Source organism: Staurois parvus, unplaced genomic scaffold, assembly GCF_062004578.1.
Source record: "Staurois parvus isolate SC_StPar_1 unplaced genomic scaffold, SC_StPar_1.0 ptg000097l, whole genome shotgun sequence".
NCBI classification, from domain to species: Eukaryota; Metazoa; Chordata; class Amphibia; order Anura; family Ranidae; genus Staurois; species Staurois parvus.
The window spans coordinates 5,508,706-5,521,479 of NW_028317893.1; the positions used below are offsets into that span (position 1 = coordinate 5,508,706).

The window sequence follows — 12,774 nt, forward strand, 5'->3', positions numbered from 1 at the left end:
GTCCAGTTGTGTCCAAAAAGAGACCGACCGCACCTGCCAGCATATCCTGCTTTCAGTCTCCTTGTCTGGCGGTTTCTCATTACTCAACTGAGAGTTAAAGCAGCACACACACACGTAAATTCTTTAAACTAGCCAAGCGAGGTTGTCCAAGTGAAGTTTAGTTCAGTGTGTTTTTATTCATGACTGATTTAGCAGTACAGCGCAAAGATCTCTTTTTGTAATTGTTCCAGTTTGTGTTCACGTATATGGCATCAAAAGTTTAAGCCTCCATCCAATTAACAAACTCTAGTGATCAAAAGTTTAAGAACCATATTCTTCCCATTTTTATTGAAGTGGTTCAAAATCCATGAATAACATGAACTGGTACAAGGATATGGGTGGTAAACTGCTAGAACTTAGAAGATGAGGTTAGGTTACCAAAAACAGGAAAAAAATTATGTAAATTTCTGCACTATAAACCTTAATTTAGGCCTATCCTTTAGAGAAATTGCAGAAAGAAAATTCCAGGGTGTCAGTGAGTATAGTTTCCTAAGCCATTAAGATGGTGTGTTTTGTAACTTGAGTTAAAGCTGGATATAGACATGATCATTTTCTGTCCACTTCAATCACCTTTTTAAGTCACTGGGAAACACAAATGATTGTAAATTCTCACCAGATCCAAATCAATCTACCTCTCAGGAATCCAACTTCCAAATGGCGTTCAAACTGGGCAATAAGTGTAGCGCACCTCCTAAGTGAGCCACTATAATAAACTGGTCTCTTTCCCCAAATTTAATGCAGAGGCAGCCAGGTGAGCAGCATTTTATCTCTGGCTCAGTAAACAGTCTGGGTGTATTTTATTGCAGTTTAAACCTGAATGGAGTAAGGGGAGCATGGGATACCCCTAAAGAAAAACAGAGTAACTAAAGGTCACTTCTTCCTGCTGATCTGTCTGTGTCACAAAGCGAAGGTAGTGGATAAGATTACGTTCCCACAAAGATCTATACTGACTAATAAGTACGGTATTTTGAAGAGCAGAGAACTAAGGCTCTGAATTCAGATCAGTACTCACAATGCCACAGGGTCATCGGTTGCCTCCTTCCGATATCCAGTGGGCACTCTTCAGTGAGAGAAAAACAAACTTGCAATACCACAGGACAGCTGGACACCATCCTCCAACTCCCACCGTGTACTGTTCAACAAGCTCTCCAGACCAAAATCCCAGTCCAGACTTTGAAATAGGCCCCCAGCTATGCTGCAGCTGGGACCTTGATAGCATTTCAGCAACCGCCCTTAGGGCAGTTCCCCCTCAGGTCAGGGGTCATCCTGCAGGATGGGACCCAGGACCAACTCAACTCCCACTTCAGACTATTTATGAACTCCCCAATCACCTACGTGGCACCCCCCCACCTCCCCATACCCCAGAGTTTGGCTGGGTTTCCATAAATATTCAGACTGCCTTTCCTCCCACTACAATTCTAGAACCCTCCAGAATGCAGGAGGAAATATTCAGACCAGCAACCTGTGAAACACCAAGCAGGCTAAATTAATCAATCACTGCTCCACAGGCTACAGAGGAGCCGAACTAAGTTTTCTTAACATCCTATACCCTAACTAGTAGGTTGCTACAGAAGTTTACAGCTTCAATGCAGTTTACTGAAAGATTGAATTGAGATGTAGTGGAAATAGGGAAAAGTTGCATCGATCAGACAAACTTTGATCCCATCTCTTTGCAGTCAATTAAAACAATAATTTCAGGTCCTTAATTGCTTTGCAATTTTGGCACAAAATGGAATTGAAAGTTTGATTGCTATGGCAGATTCTGGCAGTGCATTTGGAAGCTTGTAGTCCAACTCAGAAAAGGGCAGCAATGCTGCATCTTAATTAAAGAATTCTACTTGTTGACATTATAGAAAGCCTTGCAATGACAAATTTGATGTAAGTGTTTTGGTTTGGATGCACTTTAACCACTTGCCCTCCAGAGGATTAACCCCCCTCTTGACCAGGCCATTTTTGGCAATACGGCGCGGTTTCTTTAGCAATTGCGCAGTCATGCAATGCTTCACCCAAATTAAATTATGTACTTTCCCACAAATGGAGCTTTTATTTCGGTGGTATTTGATTGCCTGTGCGGTTTTTATTTTTTGCGTTCTTAACAAAAAAGCTGTCCAGCTGAGCACTGGTTAAAGGTTGCAGGAAGAGTTTTCATTCTCCTTTTGACTGCCGTAAGGGGCTGCATAACCCCTGACCCTCTGTCTGGACAGTGCTGATTGGCCCTGTGCTGATCAAATGCATCCTCCCAAAGATAAAGAAAACACTCTAGCACATACACACTGAGCACGTGTAGAGTGACTTTGAAGATTATCAGGAGATGAGTTGGGGACACTGTAAGAAGGGCAGGATCAGAGAAGCCAGAATCAGTCTTTTTACACAATGCACAGGATTAACCCCTTAGGTTCCCCAGTATAAAAAGCGTGCTAGACTGCATATACAGACTGATTTACTATTGTGGGTTTAGTAATACTTTAAGTGCTGTCCTTTGAAAAATTGCTACATGTGTTTCCTCTTGTAAATCCCTGGGCGTGCTGATGTACTCACACTGTCCTCCTTGCTCCCACTGCTCCCAGGACTTGATCCTGTTCATACCATGATGCTGAATGGATCCTCAGCCAGCCCGGGCTGAAGGCCAGCCACCCCCTAGACCTAAGGGACCCCTCCCCAGTCACCGACTGCCTTCTACTCCATTTTCCACCTGACTTCCTTACCAACCTGATTTTCCAATATTTATGGGTTGGTCTCACCCCTCTACCAGGGCCTCCAAACCTGTGATTGGTTAGACTGCCATAAACATGCAGATTAGGTGTCCACCAATTCCGCCCATTGTCTTCTGGAAGCTTCCATGGTCCAACCTGTTAAGCCATCCAGCCTGGCCTGCAGTAACTTGACCTAATTACAGACTCACACAATTACCAAGAGTCATGCACAATATATTTACCTACACTACTCTAGTAACATGGTAGAGGGTACTACGCTATTATAAATTACAATACATCCTTGCTTGACATTTTACTGTGTTGTCAACTGCTGTTCGCATAAGAGATGTAGCAGTCAACAGAGAATGAAAAAACAAAAGTCAGAGGATATCTGACCATTTCATATGTATTCAAAGTAAGTAACCTAAGGAAGACCTATAGAGGGTTATTTTACTAAAAGTGGAGAGCGCAAAATCTGGTGCAACTCTACATTGAATCCAATCAGCTTCCAGGTTTTATTGTCAAAGTTTAATTGAACAAGCTGAAGTTAGAAGCTGACTACCATGCATAGCTGAATGCTCCAGTTTTGTTAAATCTACACTACGTTCTGGAATAGCATCCTGATCTATATATTATATTATATTTCACATCCAGAACATGGCCAGCGAGGCCAAAAAGGACAAAGAATGCATCAATACGTTCAATATACTGCATTTTAATTGCTGTTTTATGTATATAGTCTCATTCAAGTATACCTTTCTGTAACTTGAAAAGTCTACATAAATGTCTGCCATGCCCCAATATACAGTAACTATTTTATATAAAAAAGAAGCCTTATTATTATAAAAAAAAAAACAGTGCTTGAGCTTGTCAAGTGCCTTTGCCTGGGCATGATGATGTTTCATAATGGGATGATGTCATCAGTCTGCTGTAGGCAGAAGGAAGCATTACTCTTCCCCAGTGATTAGACTGCAGTATTATAAATTTGTAGTTAGCCACAGTTGGACAAGCTGTAGCAGGTGGTTGAGCTTTGTGAAATTTTGGTGAGGGCAGCCAAGAACTGCACAGGCACCAGAATGACTGTCTCATCTCTGAGCCAAAATCTCAATGCAAGAAGTAGACGCTAACACTGAATAATGCCTTGAACAAAGATAGTGCTGGCCTTTTGGGGGCCAAAGCAGATGATTGTTTTTGGGGAGTACTGTGATTTCTGTGAGAAGTAAATATTACTAAATGTCAACCATGCACAAACAGTGCAGTGTATATTCCCAGCATCTGTAACTGTGTGCAAGAGTGACTCTACATTATTAGATGTTGCCATGTGGCTGAAGAGGTGCGACGTGTGACCTAAAAGAAGTGGTGCAGAAGACGGCATTGGGGTAGGAGGCAAAGCATTTACAAATGTGGACTTGTCAGTGCTAGAGTAGGGTATGCTAGGAAGCAAGTGTACTTGCACAAAGAGTCCACTCCCTCCTATCAGACGTTTTTGTTCAGCTTTAAGCTCTATGCACACTGGCTCAAAGTTCTGCTCCTAGAGGAGTTTAGTGTTTTGCCTGTAGAAGCAGCTAAAGTTGTCCTATGTGTCCATGCACATTAGGTAGTCTAGAGCAGTGGCTCCTATCCTTTTTTTCAGTCAAGGCACCTTTTAAAATTGTGGATAGACTTGAGGCACCCCATTCTAAAATGTGAAAAACTATTCTAATAGTTTTATGTAATGCAGCAACATCCACACATGTAGGACACCCAACATTAGAGGTGATTTATTCTTCCAAAGAAAATACACTTTTGCACACTGGTACTGACTAGTATTCCAGTGTTTCTCTTCTCCCTCAGTTTTTTTCCATCACTGAGCTAATGTGACCCCAGCACTGATGGAGAGGGGCAGAGGAGGGTCAAACTAGGTGCAGGCAGCCGACATCCTCCCTATCAACTGATAATGTCATTGGTTGTCAGGATGCCGGAGGATAGAAGGTTGTAATGGTGCACAATGAAAACCTGTGGCTTGGTGTAACTAAAAGGCAGGCTTGTTCCACCTGCTGACTTGTATACAAGTTTTGGGCAATTTTTAGACATTTTGCCAAGGCACCCTTGAAGAAACCTCAAGGCACTCCAGGGTGCGTGAGCACCCTGGTTGAGAGAGGCTGGTCTAGGGAGGATTTTTTAAGCTCAGCGTTTAGAGGCAGGAAAAAAGGCTTTTTTTTTTTTTTTTTTTTTGAGAAAAAGGCTAGTACAAAAAACACTCAAATTTAGCATGTTTTGTTTTGTTTGTTTTTTTCCTTCCAAGAGCACTGGCTGTTTTTTAAGCTAGTGTGCATGGCGCTTTAAAACAATGTTTTTACTGTATAAAATATTTTTACGATATTTATGGAAATCGTGGATTATTTCACAAAAATGTGTATCAGTCATGTACTGAGTTTTAGTGCATATATGCATTTTTAATATTGGTAATGTTTCTAGATCATCAAGCCCTGCTTTTTAGTCATTTCAGCAATATCAATTTTGATTGTGAAAACTGTTTTGAAAGGTGCCTACACAAACAGAATCGGTTCTTTTTTTTTTTTTTTTTTTTTAAATTGTCCAGACAGTAATGTCCTATTTCTATATCGAAGTGAAACTAATTCTTGAATTTTGCAAGACTGTTTCAATTTTATCGAGACAGAAATGAAACGAGCGCTGGACAAAGTACTTTTATTAGCCACAAGAGTAAAAGAACAAAACAGTAGATATGCTACTTTGAAAACGTGCAAGCGCACGAAACGCGTTAGGGGGTTGCCCCACGATTGCCTCATACTCTGTGACGTCACACCGCACGGCCCCTGTGGACGGCCGGCGGCCATTGCCTTCTTTTGATGATTCCTGGTATTCCCCATACACAGCTGCTTACTATACCATGTGAGTAGCATATCTACTGTTTTGTTCTTTTGCTCTTGTGGCTAATAAAAGTACTACACTATTGGATCCTCTTGTCGCTCTGGCTCGTTTTTTGCGAGCCCCCCCCCCCCCCCTTTTTCAAGGTTTGCTTGGGGACCATCTGGTGGCCACACTGGGAACGATTAATCTCCCCCTGCTGGTGAGATGAGTGTACACCCCCTGACATCTGGAGATCCTGTGGTTAGGATATTCTGCCCAGCGGATGCTAGCCTGATGACCCTCCCAGTGATCCAGCTTAAATAGACGGATGACCAGGAGTTGGTTAATACTCAAATGCGCATTTCTATTGCGCTTTCTGGTTAGTGCAATCTACACTCATTTCGGTGGGAGGAATATGGTCACGGAAGTCACCAATTTGTTCACCACTTCATTGTGATATTGTGCACTGTGTACCACAAGAACACTCTCATTGGAGATATTTATGGAGATATTTATGTCATTGCAATTTATGAACATTTTGATGGGCCATTACTTAGCAGCAGTCGCCTTATCACTCTTCTTATAATGTATTATTTTCTACATGTATGATTGATTTTTAACAGCGCTGCATGTTCTGTTCATATTTGTTTTAATTTTATGTTCGCTTAAACAGAAGTTAGTTTGGACAGCTAAACTAAATGTGAAGTAGACTCAATCTATTTTCAGATTTAACACACAATTCTACATTTTACCAATAAACATATCCTCTTAAACCCAGTAAAACATCCAATATGTAAGTAAGGAATACTTTTATATAAAGCTTTTGGGTTTTTATTGAGGGGTCTTCACTGGTGAACCAAACTTGTGCTATGTTACAGGTGAGTTGGAGGTGCTTTTTCTTCTTCACGTGGACTTTATAGCTTATTTGGACACTGATGATATATCCTAAAAAAAACCCTAATTCAATATACATTATAGCACATGTATTTAGAGAGGTTTTTATACACTTTGTTTTTTATCAGCGCAACTCCATATTGGATACAGGTTTAGATACTATATATTTCTCATAGTGGAGCTGCAGCTTTAGTTGAATTTGTTTTTGCACATAAGTGCAGTTTCTTCTAGCTTTTTTGAGGTGCTGCAACAGTGGAAAGAAACTGGCATCTGCAATGCCCAAAAGTGTTAGAATGGGGAGCAATATATTGTAGTAGTATCTGTAACTCTGAAAAATTGCAAGCCTTTGATTTACCAACGTGGCTAGTAGTGCATAAGACACTTGCATTTTGTTATGGAGTAATAGAATATAGAAGTTATAGGTGGTGACGGGATCCCTAGTTCTAGTTCTTAACAAAATAATTAAAGAAAAATTGGGCACATGTACCTTCAGACATCCTAAAAACACTTTCTTGTAGAGTTCAAGGCTGGCCTTCTGCCTTATACACCTCCATATTAACCCATCACTATGACTGTTGGCCTCACTGGCCAATAGAAATGTCCGGGAATGACTGGTCCAGCATATATTATGATTGTCAGGAAGAGTTGAGACCTACAGACTGGAGGACCTGGAGTTTCTAGAGTCCTGAGGCATTTTTCAAGGCGATAGAAGATATGCAGCTCCTGCAACTTATTTATTATTATTAATAATAATAATTTATTTTTTACCAGTGTAAAAGAGTCATACATTGTTACTCTAGCAGAGAAGAATAGTAAAGGGGACCATAAAGTAAAATGGAATGTGTGAGTTGGATAGATCATAGATTTTATTTTCCTTTTTAAGCCTAATTCTTTTCTTCTTCTTTTTTTCTCTTCTAAATTGTAGGAGTTTTCTGCGCCTCCTCTCACATCTGGTCCAGGTAGTTGGACATTTATTGCTCTACAGTGGATCATTTATGATGCAGTGGACTGAGGACCCTGAAGAACGAACTAGGAGGAGAGATAGTTCTTAACATAGAAATGTAACATTTTTGTTACATATTAACACTGGAAAAGAAAAACCGCATGAGCCTAAAACGAAGGGCACAAATGTTTTTTGGGCTTCTTAAAATAACCATGCACTGCTTTCCATTTATGTTATTGATGGCCACAATCTTCTCTTTAAAGCCTAAAACTGGCCATACACTGTTTGTTAGGTTTTTTTTGTTCAGCCATTGGATTTCCTCCATCCATATAAATGAGGTGGATGGAGGAATCATCACCACTGGGACATTGTATTCTGACAGTGGCTGCTGTCTGAATACACTCATCAGCAGGTGTAGTTGATTTGGCTGGTCGAGGAAAATTTTCCAACATGTCACTCCAACAGGAGTTGATTAAAAGATTGACTTCTGTTTGAGCTGGAACTGACAAACACAGATCAAAATTCATGTGTCCCTGCTGGCTCGATCAATGTAAGTCCAGCTTAAAGCTGATCTCCAGCTTTTAGTGAAGTTTAAATAATTTGTTTGGACCAAGCTTTTCCAAATTAACTAATACCTTCAATAACAGATGTGTCTGCTGTGTGTACTGTAAAAGCTATATGTAGCCAGCAGTGGGATGGAAACTTTGTCTCACTCCTGGAACTACATTTGAGTTGGGCTGAGCGCTGCTCAGCCATTCACAGGGCACTTTGTGTTCTCATGATTCCTGAAGCAGGAGAATGATCTCTAACTTGGCCTTTTCAGAGAAAACTTTGTATTTATTTATAAAATACAAATCTCCCTGTGAATGGATAAGCAACACTTAACCAGTTTTGATTTTGTTCCAGGATTGAGAAAAGAGACTCCTGTCTCGCTGCTGGAAGACAGGGCTGTATACAATGTGTAACTGGGGCTTACATACAGCTTCTACATCTGCTAGTGATAGTAATGGTTCATTTGGACCAACCTGGTCCAAATGAACTATTTAAACTTTCACTAAAAGCTGGAGATCAGCTTGAAGGACTTCTCTAAGTAGCCAACACATTTTAAGGTTTTGTTCACAACACAAATAAAAAAGGCTATTTTCCAAAATCCTAGCCCAGAGGAGGCTTCCAAAGATTTAGAGTTCAGTGGCCCTGACAAAGAACAGTGATATGCAGTTACTTAAAGCAGCCAATCGACAGCCATCTTTCAGCAGCTTAGCTTCGATAGGCCAACTCTAGCACATCTCAAATAGATTGCACGTGGATTTACTGCACACCATTATTCTTTGCTTTTAAGATGCTAAAGCAACCTTTTTTCATGGACTGAGGACAGACTGCAAGTACCGATATCTCTTAAATCAGACAATGTTCTCTTACAGTATATACACACTTTATTTAAAATGTTTACATTTCAATTGTATGTTTCAATGTTGAACGATAAAGCATCTCTTTACATATTTTTTTGTCTTTGTGCTGATAGATGACGTGCTTTGCATTAATAGACTGGATACATTTTTATTCAAGGTTTCTGCATACAAACATTTCTTTTTCAGAAGATTGATGTCACATCTGCTTTAGATTTTTCAATGTTATTTACAAGTTGCTATGACATGCTTCATAGTGCTAGGACAGTGTGTAAAGTTTTATACGTGTGGTAGAAGGTTATTTATTGATCTAGGTTTTATTGATTTGTTTTCTTATTAAGTTGGTGCTTCTGTAGTTTATGTAAGAAACGTTGACCTTTAATAAGTGAAAAGCAATGTGTATTGCTGTTACCCATACCAACCAGTCTGAAACCTTTCACTGGTCTAATAGTATTGAATTACTGAGTTTTTTTGGGGATATTATTATTGCTTTTGCATTTCAATGGTTTTTATGAATTTTGGTAAACAATTTAACAAAAAGGATTAGAGCAAAAGACATGTCCACACGGGCTCTCAATGGTACATAAAAAATAAAGAAATCCGTATTGTAACTCTAACAATACAAGAGGAGCGCCCACGTAGCACAATAGCACATAAAATACATTATTATTGCTTTTATATTAATAAATGCCTTTATGAAGATCTCTGACATTCTAATGGTAACTTATTCCATATCCGAATTCATGTCCATAAACAAACTTTAGTGTGTGAAAACGTTGACCAAAGTAATGAAATATCAAAGCCTAAGGAACTTGCTGACTTTCAGAGCTGCCACTTTACAGGTAATGTAGTCCATATAAAAGGCTTGGTGTTTTTCCTCTAAGCCTGTGCAGCAATGAGTAAAGGGCAACATTACTAGCTATTAATTGCATTCAGTTTTACTGGACCATTAGTTTAGGGAGACTTAATGTATACATTTGCCTGCATGATATTTTTAATATATGTGATCATTCTTTTAGGAGGGGACATTTGACTGTTATGACTGACCCTTGTGATAGGATCTTTCAATAACGAACATGTTTCAGTTTTTTCACTGCATATTCCTCACCTGCCCATTGCTCTTCTCCTGATGCTTAGAATGCAATTATAGGTAAGCAGAGTAGAGTTGTGTGAGTCTGCAGTATAAACCTCCCCCCAGTTTGTAAAGCACTGCATTTTTCTGAATTTGGACCTACACAAAATATCCCATCCCCATGCTGGACAAGGATGGAGTCAGTGTGCTTGGTCTGGGACCAAGAAATCTGGAACAAAGTAATAGAATATTTTACAGAGCAATCCTCTTCCTTTCAGCTGGTCTATGCAGTATAGGTGGTGGTGCTCAAAAAATAGTTCAAACTTACCTCCTACAAGGCACGTCTCCAGTAACAAGTGCTTAATCATTTTTTTTTTTTTTTCTTCAACAGTACCAATGTCTCCAATATCTAGCTGTACCATAGTACCTTAAAACATATTGTGGCACTATGTCTTAATGTTAGCTACAACATTTTAAACTGGTTTACAAGCTTAATGACATTTTTATTTTTTCGTGAAATGAAATACAGGTTTGTGAATTCTTAAAAAATTGCAAATTGGTTAACTGCTTCCTTTAGAGCAGAAAATGGACCATATGATAAGTTAAAAGCATATGGAAATAAAATGTTTGTTTTATTAAAAAAAACTTTATTGTTCTTTTGTGTTCTTCTGTTGGTTTTGTGTCTCTTAATAGCATCAGAAAGGAGGAAACCCAGTGTTTGGTAATGTCCATGGGTTCCAGACTTCAGGCAGTCATTGTCAGTAAAGGATTCTCAACAAAATATTATAAATGAACATTTTATTGATGATTATATTCAACTGTCCAGTTACTTTTGGTCCCTTGAAAAAGGGATTGTTACTCTTAAGAGCTGTAATTCCTAAACCCTCCCTCCAATTTGGATGAACATACCCTCAAATTAAACCTGAGAGTGTGCACTTTCATCCCATATCCATTATATAACTATAGCTTGAGTATATTTTGGTAAATGCCTGGAAAAAAAAAAACTAAAATTGTGCCTGTGTCCAAATATATATATGGACCTAAGTCTATGTGTGTAATATATTTATTTCTAGATCTAATTACTTTATTACTTACATTTTCTTTTTTATTGCAGAATATATAACATCAGAGAATCAGTCAAAAATAGATGCACTGACCGACAGAAATAAAACATACATGTTTTCTGATGAATAATACAGAGTATGTACTGATGGAAAGACAAAAAAATAAACTTCGTACACAAGTGCTGTATATAAAAAAGGAAAACACAATAAGTTGCAAAAATGGTAGACATTTAGAGACCAATGACATAATAAACTAAAAGAAAAAGTTGTCACTCTATCTGTATACAGAAGGCAGGAAAGATGGAAAATGAAGCCTCACTGAATGCATATTGTACTCTATATTCTGGGCTCTCAATGGAGTCCGGCATATGGATATAGTATTGCTGGTACGATACTCAAGGCAGAAATCACAATCGGCACAAATATCGTAAAGACAGACCAGGGGCGGACTGACAACTCATGGGGCCCCCGGGCAATAGGGGATCATGGGGCCCCTGTGTCCTCGTCCACACTCAAACCACACCCAAAAAAGCCTATGAAAGGTACCAGGGACATCTCATGGGGCCCCCTACTGACCCCGGGACTTCGGGCGGTGCCCAAGTTCCCCAATAGTCAGCCTGACCCTGAGACAGACTTAACAGAAGGAAAGAGAGGAACGAAGAGACAGGAGATTTATTACTTACATTTTATCTCAGACTTATTCTACCATGTTTAAATCAGTGCTATTATATAAAAAAAAAATTAATATTTTGATAAAGGGAGCAATGTCTTAAGATAATTTTAATTTGAAGTAATCATAACTACATTTATTAATAAAACTATATAAGAAGAGTTATCTATGTGTATATTATAATGGGACCATCAACTGTATGAGTATCGCATTATTTGCGTTTTTTTTCCATCAGAAATTCTATTTGCACCTCATTGTAACACAGTATACACTTTTGCCTTGCCAAACAGGTAAAAGTTAATTGTGGGAGTTTTTTTTTTTCTTTTTTCAATTAGTTTATGAAGCTCACATAAGGCTGGTATAGATTTACAGTATTTTATGTATCCTGACTGCACAGATAGTAATGGGAATCTGCACTTTAGTCCCACTCCCCAGTATTAATGTATTGGTAAGATCTGCACTCCAGAATGCACAGCTCACTCCCCAGTATTTCTGTAAATGGTGGGATCTGTGCTCTAGCTAGCACACACATGACTCACCAGTATCCATGTAATTGGTAAGAACTCCACTCCAGCATACATGGCTTACTCCCCAGTATCCTTGTAATTGGCAAGATCTGTACTCCAACACACACAAACATGCATTTTTGATGGGTTTTCAATGTATTTCAGGCCTGGTTCACATCAATGCAGTTTGTGTTTTTGTCTATTTTGCAGTGTATTTTGCGTTTTTGCACATGCGGTTTTTGATGCATTGTGTCTTTGTTTTGTTTTTTTGGGGGTTTTTTGGCCAAGTTCTTGCTGGTCAGATTCAAAATGCATCAAAACTGTGGTAAATGTGTCCAAAACGCACTACATGAGGTTTCTGCAGCATCTCCATTGAACCAAAAACGCAACATTTGCGTTTTAAAAAAGTCCCTGACCCTCTCCAAAAACCCAGCAGCTCAAAAAAGCATAGCTGTGAACGTGTCCCATAGGAAACCATGTTAAATTGACTGAAGTGCGTTTTTGCAAAAAGCCCTAAAAATGCATTGGTGTGCATCAGGCCTCAATGGGGAGGTGTGAGGTGGTGTGTTTTTTTTTTTGTTTATTTTTTTTAAGCAAAAGCTGCTCATTGTGAAAGCAGCCTATTGGCTGAAAAGTG

The 12,774-nt window shown here is 39.1% G+C and overlaps 1 protein-coding gene across 1 annotated transcript in view; it reads left to right on the top strand.

Annotated features, from left to right (window-relative positions):
- The window catches only part of CIDEA (cell death inducing DFFA like effector a), a 30,167-nt gene extending 19,615 nt beyond the window's left edge, over positions 1-10,552 (top strand). The window contains exon 5 of the mRNA XM_089671029.1: positions 7,402-10,552. Coding sequence (XP_089527155.1) covers positions 7,402-7,528 — 127 coding nt within the window. The 3' untranslated portion in view covers positions 7,529-10,552. The remainder of the gene's footprint in view (positions 1-7,401) is intronic.
- The last annotated feature ends 2,222 nt before the right edge of the window (positions 10,553-12,774 follow it).